The sequence below is a fragment of the Onychostruthus taczanowskii genome, unplaced genomic scaffold (assembly GCF_017590055.1).
Source record: "Onychostruthus taczanowskii isolate IOZ18803 unplaced genomic scaffold, ASM1759005v1 scaffold28, whole genome shotgun sequence".
In the NCBI taxonomy this organism is placed as follows: domain Eukaryota; kingdom Metazoa; phylum Chordata; class Aves; order Passeriformes; family Passeridae; genus Onychostruthus; species Onychostruthus taczanowskii.
The window spans coordinates 6606039-6620305 of record NW_024500128.1 but is presented as its reverse complement, the minus strand read 5'-3'; the positions used below and the strand labels follow the sequence as shown (position 1 = coordinate 6620305).

At 43.4% G+C, this 14267-nt stretch overlaps 1 protein-coding gene across 2 annotated transcripts in view; it reads right to left on the bottom strand.

Annotated features, from left to right (window-relative positions):
* Positions 1-14060, bottom strand: part of BMPER (BMP binding endothelial regulator) — a 145697-nt gene extending 131637 nt beyond the window's left edge. Inside the window, exons 1-2 of one of the 2 annotated variants that reach the window (XM_041407953.1) lie at positions 13947-14060; positions 12313-12398 (exon numbers count right to left, since the gene is read on the bottom strand). In XM_041407953.1, the coding sequence (XP_041263887.1) occupies positions 12313-12327 (15 nt within the window). In that variant the 5' untranslated portion in view covers positions 12328-12398; positions 13947-14060. Of the gene's footprint in view, positions 1-12312; positions 12399-13212; positions 13569-13946 lie in introns of those variants that run through there. The other variant, XM_041407952.1, reaches the window with a different exon arrangement.
* Between the last annotated feature and the right edge of the window lie 207 nt (positions 14061-14267).

Below are 14267 nucleotides of genomic sequence, written 5' to 3'. Positions count from 1 at the left end.
GCCCCACTTGCACTGCTGGAAGTAAAAAAAATACCTGGTTTTGACAAGTAAATGGAGCTGACATTAGAGCGAAGCTCGAAGGTGAACAGGGTATGCACAAGTCATTTGTCATCTTGACAAAGTGAGATTTGGTCACCAGTGGGACACTTGAAAGACATCTGAACAGTTGGCCTTGACCACCAGCATTTCTTACAGCTTATAAAGGGACCCACGGGACCAAGAACACAACCTGCTTTTGGAAGTGACTCCTGCAGTGGTACCTCTTGATAGATGTAAAGGCACTGTGATATATCAGGTGCCATTAAGATCTTTGCTAGTAGGTTCTATTTACATAAGTATGGAGTGTAGATAGCATCTTGTTAACCCAATTAATGAGACTCAAATGTCAGGAAACAGATTATGCCTGGCTCAAAGTCCACAGTGCTCTAAAGGCAGACAGACATGATTTCATTGTGTGCAACAGCACTGTTCTCTTTGAGCGAGAACTCAGGCAGCAATCCTTCTACCTGGACAGCTAGGGGAGGCAGAAAGATGATCTGAAATCCAAAAGTTTCACGCCTTTAGCACAAGAAGGGCTCTTTATGATGAGAGATTCAAGTGTCATGTAAAACAGAGAACCTGAAGCTGAACCGAGGAAAACTAAAAAAAGTATCCACTTGAGGTCTTGGAAACTTAATTTTTTTTATTAACTGTACCTTCTTCTGCAATTAGAGAAAGTCCTTGTTGCCAAGTCACAGCCAGGTTTGGATTAGAAGAGAAACACTTTCATCCAGCTTGTCCACACTGCTGCATTTTGCATGGGCAATTGAAATGTACTTCTCTAACCTGGAGAAGGGAGGGAAAATTCCTGACCAAGATGAGATCACTAATCAGTGACTCTCGACATACTGCTTTATACAATAAACTGCTGTTCTCCCCCAGCCTCCACCTATTAAGCTCTATGATATAGAAGCAGATGCTCCTGTCACCCAGGTCAGAGCAGCGAACCCTGAATGGCACAGCATGAGGTGCTTGGCCCCAAAACAGAGGGGGGTTTAGAGAAAGGCCTTGTACTCAGCAACTGCTGCCAGCCCTCTGCTCGGCATGACAGCTGTAAGGAATTCCTCTTCAGAGCTGTCTCCTCAACGGAGGAAGGCAGAAAGCATGGGCTGCCTGGGCCAGCAGCCCAAGATCAGCACCACTCAGCAGGTTAACCCAAATCTGCCGCTGGGAACAGTACCTTGTGGGCACAAGTTGTCTACAAACACACAGGAGTCATATTAATTCTCCAGAAGACACTTCAAATCCTTCTAAACCTCTGGTTCCAGAGCCAGGCATAACTTTCCTGAAGTTACATTGCATCCACATCCTCTCCTGCCCGCGGTCCTAGTGCCCACTGAACAGGCTTGGAGCTGCCTGCTCATCTCTCCAAAAGGCTGCCTTCCAGTGAAACTCCCTTTTCTGGTACATGATTTGTTTCCTTTTCCCCTTCTTTGGCTTCCACTTTTTTATGTTTCTTTTTATGTGGACTGGTTTAATTATTTAAAAAAAAACCCCAATGATATCAAAGATACTCCTTTCATACTAAAATGATTATACAAAGTTTTAGGCAGCATATATGTATGCTTCACGTAACAAGTGCATTAAACCATTCAAATTTCTTACTATCATAGCCTCAAGTTCCAGATATTTTATAAATTTCAGCTTCAGATTGATTTTTGGGTCAAGTTATGATTGAAAACCTTGCCAAGTTAAACTGAACATACTCAGACATTTTCTCAGAAGCCCTACAAATTGCAGACTTCTTCAATTTCGTCTGCATTTTCATGTTAAACAAGTTCTGGTTCAGTATCAGTGCATTCTGTTGCATTTTAAATGTCTACATCAACAATTTCCTCCAGAAATGCTTCATGTCTATAGATCATGGGCAGATTATGCCTCAAACATGCAGCTGTTAAAAAGGTTCCTTATACTACCAGACCCCCAACATTTTAAGGTGTAGCAATTTTAATTTTCCAGCATTTTTTATCCACTGCACTTACAAACATCCTCCAAGCCTTGGTTTGTAGGCTAAAGAACTTGCATGTTTTTCATTTTGTCTGCCAAAATAATTTCATTCATTTATTTGAATCAAAGGGATTTTCCAGATTGAATCACCAGGCTAGCTATCCCCAGGACTGTTTGGGTAGAACGGTCAAGTTCTACATATGAAAATTATCATCTGTGCACTGTCATAGACAGAAAAAAAAAATATTCTCTATAACAAGCAAATGTTCAACAGCCTCCCTGTAGCAAAAGAGCCCTCTGGTTTATCAGTGTTTTATGTCTTACAGGCAATCCTTCAGCTAACAGCCTTATCTCAAAGCCAGCCACCCTGCCTGGCTCCTTCCTGCCCCAGTGGTATCTAGGTGACACAACCTCGAGATGTTTCACTAACTGGCACAATCAGATCATAATCATTATGTAGCCCTAGAGCAATCATTTATCAGCTCCTCTCCATCTCTCTCAAACCATACCTCAACTGTACACCCAGACATAAAAAAGAACAAGGAGACAATCTCAGGACAACCAAGGTCTGTTATTCTTCATCCACCAATAAATCCTAAGACAAAACAGAAAAACAAATGCAAACATATGAGTCTAGCTGGCCATCAGAACACATTTTGATGATTCCAAGCCTTGGGAAACTCCCATTTCCTGTTGAAGCCACTTAATATAACTGAACATAAACATGTCAGGAGCAGGTGAAAAGAAAACAAACCCTAAACAAGAAAACATAATCCAAAACACATAGACTTCTAACCTATGAGCCATCAGAAATCTGATTTTCCTGGCCAGGGCTATGCAACATATTTGTTTGCATCCCCCTGGTTATGGAGGAGTGCAAGGTGCTGCTGCCATGCCTCAAGCAAGATCTTCAGCCATGAAAGAGGATTTGGGCCATACCATGGCCTGATGGGGAAAGGGGCAGCTGATCCTGCAGCCAACAGAGGAGCCTGGGGTTAACCTGAGCTGCCAGGGCTGAGCCATGCCTGGTTTTCAGTGTGAAGCAGAAATGGCAATCTTCAACTTCTCAAGCCTTACAGGAAGTTTCAATACTGCATGCTGAGGTTTGCACATACTTCAGGCTGCATTGCTACCAGGTGACCGACTGCCAATGCGCGGTGTGAACTAGAGTGTCTCTGGAGCAAAATGCAGCTCAACCAGGTCAGCAGAGCTCTGAGGCAGAGTTAAAGACGGCCTCAACCTCTAACACTGAAGCTTAGTGCAAAGGTTTACTTAAAACAAGGACTCAAAAAAACTGGGACTGCATTTTGTCTGGGAAAACGTCAGGTGTTTGGCATCACTTTTTCTACATGGCATTTCTTCCCCATCCTTAGTACTCACAAGAATAAATATATCTCAACTCTAATGCTGTTTCACAGTACTGCATTTTGCCACAGCACTTCCCAGCATACACGTAGAATGCTTCCCTCTCTGAAAAATCTGGGATACAATACAGAAAATGAAAACTGTAGCCAGGAGGTTGATGTGTAGAATGGATGACAAGTAAAAAGCATGCAAATCATAGGCAATTCATGAAGACAAGTTACTTTCTCAACAAGGTGGTGGTACACAGTCCTACTTTGACATCAGATTATGGATGACTGTCTAGAGCAAGTGGCTTCTAGACACGGGGAAAATAGGAAAAAAAAAAAAAAAAAAAAAGTCTCACAAATAAATGGAGAGACAGAAAAAAGTATATGAAATTCAGGTGTCAGCACACAGGGTGGGCCTCTGAGCTTCTGGGGATGATAAGGGATGAGATCCACGCTATACTTGGATCCAGAGCCCAGCACTTGATTCAGTTGGATGCAAAACGCTGCACAGAGCTTGATCAGCGAAACAGTCAGACTGGGAACTTTTTAGCTGCAGCTTAATGCATAAGATGAAGAGGCCAAGAGGCCTCAGAGGAAGTAATCACACCAGTTATTAGGTACACTGTAAGCAAGTACCAATATGATATTCATGTTAATAGCAGTAATACAGGTAAAAGCTTTTATGTAATATTGGGTCTTTTTCTTCACAATGGCCTTTTATTTGGCCATAAGCTCAATATAAAGAGGTTGCATTTTCATTTTATTTTTTGGTTGTTTTTTAATATTTTTGTTCCTTCAAAATTTTCTATAAAATCATGATGGGGAAATAAAATGAGATATTTGGTGGGGAAAAAATATCTCTTTTTTATACAGCAGCACAAAGCAGAGCAGCAGAAGTACTGACACTGTGAGCCATTCACTTACTGAACCATAATTCTTAAAAGGACCATTAACAACTCAATGGAAGAAACTTGAAAGCTAATAAAAACTATATACAGGTAACGGTATGCTTTTTAAATACCATTTTGATATTGGACCAGCTCTTTAATAATGTTTTTCTTATTGGCAATAAAAAAGTATCTCAACTTCGACTGATCCATTTTGTGCTTATTGTAGACGCATTCCAAAGACATTTGCAAGTTATATTACATTTTTCCATTTATTTTACAGCATTTTTGTGCCCTCCATACTTTTCCATGTATTATTTATACATATTCTTTTGTATTTGAGATATCTGATCCTTTAATTACACCAAAGAGAATCTCATTTTCATACATGATGGATTGGATCTTCATCATCGTTACAGTGACATATCACCAGCTCTCTTCCAGGAGGGTTTTGCCAAGACCTATAATCAGTTCAGCACTGTGTGCATATGTGTATTTGCTCAGTGCAGCTGCCTGTGTTAGAAATGTGCAAGTAGTGAACTCTTCACTAGCCCATGTGGTCTGAGAACAACATGAAATAGCTTCTTCCAGCCTGCAGATTTCCAGAAAGGCTTCATCATAAGCTGTTACACATGACTGTGTACCACATCTCCAAAATAATTGTCACGACAAAGCAGAGTGTCTGAAGGCCAATGTACCTGTGCTGGAATGTGCCACAGTCTGAGGCAATGAAGTGCAGAAAGTGGACATCAGAAGGTCCACTTGGCACAGACACAACAAACAACACTCTACAATCCATGCTCATTCCCCAGAGGAGGAAATTAGATGAGATGTTTCATCACTTAACCAAGGTGGGCATACCTGTATATGGAACTAAGCTGACTTGAACATTCCTCAGACTGCTGATGGAAATTTTAAGGATCAAGCCATAGTAACCATCCTATACCTCAGACAGGTCAAACTCTTGTTTCACAGATGTTTTGCATGAATTAAGAACAAGTACAGCTGAACCTACCAGAATCATCCTCCAGAAAAGCCTACCAAAGCAATCACAATCCACCTCTGGGTCTTTATCTAATCACCTCTCTCTTGCAAGACCTCCTTCATATACACATATATATATATTCATACAGACATTTCTTTCATTTCTACGACAAAGCACACATGGGACACTCTGCTGCACCAGACATGGCGTTATGTCTGGTTTTTGTTTTCAGGGTTTGTTTTTTGGGGTGGGGGGCGTTGGGTTTTTTCATTTAAGAGATTGCATATACATCTGTATTGGGAAAAATAAAACTTTCATCATGTTGGAGCATGTTTGGGTTTCAGGAACCCTTCATGCACCGACTAAAAAAGCATTCTCTTTTGGAGTAATATGGGGGTGAAAACTATCAGTACACTACTGTATCATAGGCTTTTTTGTCTCTCTGTTTATTATTTTTGTGGGTGAAGAGAAAGCTGATTGTATTATACAGTAATAAAGACCAAGAATATTTAAATTGAAAGAAGATGCAGTCTTGGTAGACTCTGTAGCTGATGTATGTAAACTATTGAAATTAAATTAAATAAAATAGGTATGAAAGAATTGTTTGATGATTTTTTTGTTTGGTTTTTAATATGCACTACTCCACTAGAAGTCATCTGGGCTGCATTATACCTTGAAGCAACAACAATTGAATCCTCATGTACTAAAACACTGCCATCTTCACTGAACATGTGTCAAACACTTGCTCTCAGGCTAGCTACGTGCTTTTAACTTGTGCACTGTGCTACAGAAATCAGCTCTGCTATAGGTAAAGAGCCCCAGCACATCTAGTAGCTGTTTTGCTTTAGTCTGCAATGAGGACATGGATTTTAGGATTGGGCTTCTTTTTGGCTGGGAGTGTGTGCATGCAGGGGAGAACAAATATCGAAGTTATTTCTTCAGTTTTTTGGTTTGCTTGCACTTGGTTTCACCAATTTATTAGTTCAAGCTAGGCAGAACACTAGGTTTTATAATGACAAATTTAGCATTTTTTTTTTTTATGAGCAAAGGTCAAATTCTACACTGCTCATTTGGATTTAAAAGAGGAAATTTAAACTACAGAATGATATTTCATGCATAATAAAACTTATAGCAATCAAAACTCTGATTTCTAGTTTCCTGAACTCCTGTCTCCAAACTTTTCTCAGCTTTCCAACAGTTGGTTATCCTTTCTGGCTCACATTTATTTCCTTCTGGTCTGGATTTAGGTGATAAAAGCTTGAGACATATGATTACCACTCCTCAGGTGCAAGTGGTAAGTTTAAGGCACAAGCATGAGGGAAGTGGGGAGGAGAAAAAGTGGGGAAAATGGCTCTGGTTTAGATGTGGTTTGTCAAGATTACTACTGGCTTTTATCAGCTATTTCTTGACAAAACTCACTTTGTTCTAAACTGTGCTGGGGGAAAAAAAGATAATAAAATACCTTTTCTCCCCACAAAAACCATACAAAAATTCAAATCATTCATTCTCTTCAAAAAAAGTCTAGAAGCCCTTGCAATGGCAAGGCTAGCATTAGCTGAGGTACACTTATCTATTTCCTTGCACTTCTACCCTGTCCCTTTCAGCTGGCATTTTTGGTATGTTCATTTTGAAATTACACACACCACTGGCCAATGGATACATTATTCTTGGATCCTTGCTTGCTTCTGGTGAGGTGTTCAGGGTCCATGGAGATGATGACAAATGAGCGTGAAATGACATGGCTCTCCACACCACCGCTGGCACAACCACCTGTCATCGTTGTCACTGCTGAGCTCATCTCACCTTCAAAAAACTCAGCACTCACAACTTTAACTCGGGCTAAGTTAATTCTGTGGTCTTTTTACATTCTTGCCCTATAATTATGCACAGGTTCTCATTTCACCTATTTCCGACGGACTGCAGCATTTTTATGTCTTTTCCACGTGTATGTTGAAGCACGTATTTCTTGAAAGAAAATGCCATAATATCAGTTGTGAGCCTACTTCTATTTTGAGTGTTAGATACCTTCCAGCCAAAAAGCTGTACCAACAAAAACTCTGCTGAATTTCATCATTTACCGTACTTGTACCAGATCTGAACTTAAATATTCCATGCCTGTTTTAAATGCTGACAGTCAAATAAAAGAAATCTAATCAAAAATTCTCCTAATGGTTTGTTAATAGCATTTTCCCCCTAACATTTCAAAATCCTCAATATACAAAAAGTCCCAAACTTACCAAAGTGTGCTAGGCTTTCATATTTATGGAGCCTTATTTGGTTCTACTAACAGAAATTTACTTATGCCTCTACTACCTTCAGCCCAAAACTTACACATATAATAGAGAAATATCTGAATTTGTCATACGCAACATATTTGGGCTCCTCAAACTGCACAAAATGTGCAAAGTGTTCCTATGGATTTATAAAAAAATCATTTTTCCACAGATGTGGGAAGATAATTTTAGAAGACCATTTTTGCATTAATCATTTGCAGTCTTAAAGCATTTAATAACTGGAATCAATTTCTCAGAGTGAATCAATATTACTCCATTATGAATACCATCTAGATTATGTATTTTTACCTATAATCATCGTTACCAATTCATACTAGTTCCCTGAAACACAATTTTTTTTTCACTAATCTTCATAACCCACACTTTCACTACTTTGATTTTCAGAAGCCAACAAGACTTAAGACATTTTTACTGTTGACCATTAAGCATGACGCAGTGTCACAATCATATGTTCTTCAACATTTTTTGCACTGTCAGGGGCCACACCATTATCTGAAATAACAGTTTCCCTTTTTTGGACTATTTTTCTTCATAGGGTTGGTTAACTTGCATCACATACAGCATTTCCTTCCAGTGTCTGCCTTCATCTGATACCCAGCTTGGTTCAGCTGAGAGCATTTCCCACCCTTTCACCAGAAAAGTCTTTAGCTATAAACACAGTTGCAATGGGATGCTCAGCCATGGCATGATCAGAAAAACAATTTTCCAGTGCAACTTCTGTGTATCTGTATTACCCATCAGCTCTAAGTACTTTCTCCATTGTCTGTGTTTAACAGCAAATAAGGTGAATGCATTTGAAAGCAGGTACTTTCAGTTGCCTTCAGCCTTCCTTGCCCTTTTCCAGTATCTCAGATCCTATGGAAAACAAGGCCGGATGTTTTATTTCCGGAGGCAGTGCATCTCCAAGGAGATGCAGAGCCACAAGACATTCAGAGTAGAAGTGGGCAGAGCACCAAAGCACTCTGGTTCTAACAGCATTTTGCAGAAAGCAACAGCAAGTCATAAAGCATACTTCCCCAAACCTCTGGATCATGAAGACATCTTTAATTTGTCTTTTGCCCATCCATGCCTTAGAAGAAGCTCAGGAGAACAGACATACCAAAAACGTGGCATCTGTGCAGTCTGCCTGCTGCCAGAGAGACAGGAAAGAAAAGGAGTATGTTCAGATTGTGACTGCGTCACCCACATCCTCTCGAAAAGTGGAAGTGCATGAAGTAAAAAGCAATGTCTTTGTAGTCAAACCATTACACCAGGAGTTAGGAGACCTGAGCTTTCATCAGTCCTACAAGAAATTCCTTGTGGATAAACCACATTCTGTTCTTTGACTTTGATCTTTTTCTCTAAAAGGACAAAAACAAAATGGCCATTTGTTGCAGTCAGCTGTAATAATGACAAGTTCTTTGGAGATCAAATTCACTCATGTTTATGCCATTGCTAAAGTGTGGTAATCGTAAAAGTTCACATTGAAACTTTTGTCTTAGAGGTATTAAAAATTACCATTTTTATATGGCATTATTAAGACCATTAAGTAGGAACATATAAATTATAATTGTGGGAACTTGAGATTTTACCCATAGAGGTTTATTCAGCTGATAGTTTTTGCATGCAGAGCATTACAGTGTTTATGTACACACACACCTACACACCCTTAGTCTTACCTGTTTCCTTATATTAAAAGCCAGCATCAGAGCTGTTCCATGCACTCCAACACAATTCATTTTGAGAAGCAGGGACACCAAAAGCAGAGCTATCTCACTGTGGGCACAGTGCCTTTTTATTAGAAAGCATTACCTATAGTTCAGAAGTGAATGGCTTACCACACACCATGTATGAAACCTCCAGCACATGTGAACTTCTGTATCACCTCAGTTTCCCTTTCCACATGTTACAGCAAGTGCTCAAGAATGAGCAAATCTGGTTTGGTAGCTAAACTTGGCTATCTCTAGGAGATCCCCACCAGCGTCCCTCTTGTATTCAAGACTCAGGGGTTTGTGTTAACAATAAAATTCAAAAACAAGAGATAGAAGCTTCTACCAAAGAGGTGTCCACAGACAGCAGTCTGTGCTCCATCTGCTTTGCTTCTGCTCACGTTCCTACGATGAAGATCAGTCCACCCTGTCTCTGCTAATCAATGAGAACAATTTTGGTTTTGGTCTTCCTGCCAAGACTTTCCAGTGGTGTAAAAGGAATTGATTTTGTAATTGCTCTTTGCAGTCTTCATTTCATTATTGCAACTTACTCATTATCCATGAGCTTCCAATGTTTACCACATTTGCTCCTAGAGCACTACCTGTTGCATTACCCTCCAAAATGATTTAGCCTATTAAGAGAAAGCCAGAGGTCATTTTGCTTGTGCTACCTCTTGTTCCCTCTTACTAGGATGCACCCGCATGCTCCACAGGACAGACTGCAAAGCTTTGTCAAACACTTAATGATACAGTTCCTGCATTTCAGTTCTGTGTCCTCTAATCTGTGAGATGGTCAAAGTCCTGGAAGGGAGTTAATAGAATCATAGAATGGTTTGGATTAGAGAGACCCCAAAGACCACCTAGTTCCAGACCCCTCACCATGGACAGGGTTGCCATGCATTCGATCAGGCTGTACAGGACCCCCATCCCTGGCCTTGGACATTGCCAGGGATGGGGCATCCAGTTATTTAGATATTCCTCTTCATCCCAGATCTGTTCAGATTTCCATAACTTGTGTTGTTATTTATGGCAGCCTGTGGCCATGGAAATGCGTCACCACTAAGGAAGACATGCCATAATCCAATCTGCAATTCCAGTGACTCCCTTTACTGGTGTTTTTAATATAGGTGCCCTCTGTTGAATTTTCTGTCATCTCCTAAGCAGCAATTGCTTCCTTCTGTAACAGCTGATCAAGCTCTCTTTTTAATTGCTCACTTCTTACAGTATGAACATCCATCAGGTTTGCCCTTGAAGAGTACGATCACTCTTCCAGAAAAAGTTCCTCACTGAATTGTTATTAAACAATCAATATTTCTAGTTGAATGTAAGGCAATCTGGTTTTCTATTCCCTCCTGGTCACAAATCACCCCATTTTTTCTTTTGTTTCCTCTTTCTCTAGACCTCTTAAAATTGATCTTTTCCCTTGTGGCAGAACTAAACAAAGATTTCAGCTACAGGCAGTCCAGTAAGTCAACACTTTGGATTTCACACAGCACTAAAGCCAGTATCTCCAGACTGGTTTCCACCTCCTCTACCAAGTCTCCCAGCTTCCAAGTCAAGAAACAGAGATTGCATTTATCCTTTGGCAGAAATAAACCCGAGTGTAGCCAGGGCAGGTAACTGCAGTAACTCACCAGGCATCTGTGCACTTAATAAAACATAGTGTTCTCCTGGCACAGAAGGGAGCCAAATGCCCTCAGCTGCCATTTCACTAAAGTAAGCCCTGCAAACCACAGGGATTTAGAGTTCTTACATCCAATGCTTTTTGCAGTTCTTCATGCTCACACACTAAAAGGGTGCTCATTGATTTAATAAAGCCAAGGTCTAGAGAGATCTATACATACAAGTGTTTTACCCTTATGCATTATTGCCCTGATGCCCAAGACTGAACTTCTGCTCTTTCACAGATAAATTGCTTCCTCGCTGGTTAACACCAGCTTCCATTAGCAAAAGTGGTGGCGGACATATTTGGGAAGGTGATCCGTGATAAAACACAGCTTCGTCTCTCTTTCTATTTTCCCTTTGATTTCTTTACTGGCCACATCCCATGCTCCTCTTTTTCCCACCCGACTCTGCTCAGAAGAAATCAATAAGGTATTCTTTATCAATATTGCCTAAAAAGTTATCAATTATCTCACCTAAAATCTACTAAACTCAGTGCAGTGACAGATGTCAACCTCAAGGGGTTCAAGATGACCTTGATCCTGCAATTGCCAAAACTGCCTTCTAAAAGGCAGTCTGAAACAATTCTTCACATCTTTTCTAGATTTACAATAACATTAATAGCAATAATATTAGGGGGAGAGGGTGTGTTGATATTTCAGTCCTAAAGTAGAACACGTTCTGTACATTCAGCCACTCTGTAAATTCCAAAATGTAGAACATAGGGCTTTTTAGCCTATACTTTTCTTTGCATTCAACAGCAAATTAAGGTTTATGGCTTTTATTTCAAAATATCATAGGAAGTTTTATTTAGAATGATTGTTTTACAATAACTCCTAGGCCTTGGCTTGTCCCACCGAACTGCTCCCAAAAATGCTTAACTCTGAAACAGAACGACAAGGAAGCAGAATGTGTCTCCCCAAAATGTGTATCAGCTAACAACACCATTAACCGCTGAACTCCCAGCACAGCAGGCAAAGCACTCTGATGAACGCATCACTTGTCCTTTCACTGTCATGTTATTACAGCACATACAGTCACGTTGCACCCTTGTGGAGTTCCTCACCCACTGAAATTGTGACAGGGACCAGGTGGGAGCCCAAAGCAGCAGCATTTCCAAACCTTACCTTTCCTTCTTTTTGCTGAGCTTTAAGCAAAGGCTTCTGGGTGCACCCCCAACTCTGTGAAAGTTCTCCCCAAAAATTCACATGGTAAACAGGGTTTCACAACATCCTGAAATAAAGTCATGTACAACTTTGTGCCCAGGTTTTAAAGTCAAAGAAATGATTGCCAGATCACATATTGGGTTACTTTCAATTAGCTCAGCTCTGAGATAACCTTGTGTTACATAAAGGCAACAGAGTCACCCAAGATTTGATTATCTGAAACATTCCCCTCTCTATGCAGTTACATTTAGTACACGTCTGGATGTTCTTACTAGCTGAAATACACACTTACCAGGCAAACACACATTATACAAGGGTTGTCTGTGATAAAAGGTATCTGCAAAATTTCCCCTTCATTTTCACATTTTGCAACCGATCCTGAAATAGAAATAAATTTTTTAAAATACTAGCATATTTCATTTCACCCTGACAGTTTTGGAAACTATCCTCGTCACGTTCATGTTTAACCCTTGCTCCATTCCTAGCCCTCGATTTTAAACCCTTTAGTAATTTGCCCAATTTAATCAGGCAAGGACATTCAGCATTTCTGCAAGACTCTAAAGAGAACAAGGAAATGAGTGGCCTTTTAGTGCTGCACAAACCTAGACTTTCTTTGTGCCCCAGTTATAGCAAAGAAGGACGCTTTTTCTTCTCTCAGATGACGTGTGGAGAATAACGAGTACTCCATGCAAAGCAGGATACGTCTATAATGATAGATCCAGAGCTCACCGAACTCAGCAGACAGCTGTCCATTGCACTCTGAGGACTTGGACCAGCACAAGCCCTTAACCAAGCATCCTTTTAATGCACAGCAACCACTTGGCAAATGAGTCAAAATTAGCAGGCTGACTGTCAAAAGGAATCAAATTAGGAAACCCTTAACAGCCCTAATGCTGATTAGTCGGTATTCTGTCATGCTGGAATCACTCCTCAAAGTCTAATGGCTCCTCGCTTGCTCTAGAATTTGATTCTGCTTTTCGCTCCATGCCCCAGATCTCAGGAAGATAAAACCCTCCAGGGGAAACGGAGAATGGGGCGGGGGAAGAAAAAGAATAAGAAAACCTTTTTGGGGGGCAGAGCGGCACGGTTACCGTGCTCACCTGCCCCAGCCCACGCGGGTACACCTGGGGCCGCCCTTCCCGCGCAATGCCACCCGGCGCAGGTGGGCCCCGCGCAGCCCGCGCCCCCGTACCTGTGAGCAGGGAGGAGGCCGGCGCCCCGGGCAGGCACAGGACGCCCAGCAGGACGGCGGCGGAGGCCGGGGAGAGGCGCGGGGCGGCCGGCCAGCCCCCGCCGAGCCGCGGCATCGTCCCGGGGGTGCCGCTGCCCACCCGCCGGCTGCGGGGCAGCGTCCGGGACGCGCCGTCGGGTGGCGGAGCCCGCCCACCCCGGCACGCCCGCCCCAGCACCGACCCCCGGCGCCGGGCAGCGGCGGGGGGGGGGGGAGCGGGACGGGAGACCGCGGCCCGCCGGGGAGTCCCACCCCACGGCGGCACCGGGGGAGGGGACTGTGGGTGCGGGGAAAGCAGCTGTCAGCGCCTGCCCCTCGGCCCCGCACCCCCTCTGTCCATCACCCCCCTCCCTTGCCCGCATCCCTTCTTATACCTTCCTCTCCCCATAGTCCCTCCTCCGGCACCCCCCGGCCCCCATGCCTCCCTCCCCCCCGGCGCACACACGCACAGACAGGCTGCCAGCCCCAGACCCCGTTTCCCTGCCGGGAGATGCCCGGCCACTCCCTCCCTGGCCCCGCCGAGCACCTCCCGGCCCGGCGGCGGCGTCGGGGGGCTGCGCCCGCGGCCGCTCTGCGGGAGGGGCGGGGGGAAAGGGCGAGGATCGGGCAGAAGAGGAGGAAAGAAGAAGAGGAGGAAAAGGTAGAAGAGGAGTAGCAGGGGAGGAAACGCGGATCCTCGGACAGGGCCGGGGTACCTGGGCAGAGCGCGGCGGCTCCGGCTGCCTCCGGCGGGCTCGTCCCCGGCTTGTGTCAGCGCCCTTCGTGCTGCGGGCAGGTTTTGCCAGCCGCCAGCGAGCGGCGAGATCCAATGAGGGAAAGAAGGAAGGAAGGAAGGAAGGGAGGGAGGGAGGGAGAGAGAGAGGGGTCGGAGGCTGTCGGCCGGGAGCTCTGCGGAGTGGCTCCGCTCCCCGCCTGCCCACCCGGCCGGGGCCGCCGATCTCCCCTCGCCTCCCTCGCCGCTCCCGCCGCGGCCGGAGCCGGCCGCTCCCGAAGGGCTCCCTCCGGCCCTCCCCGCC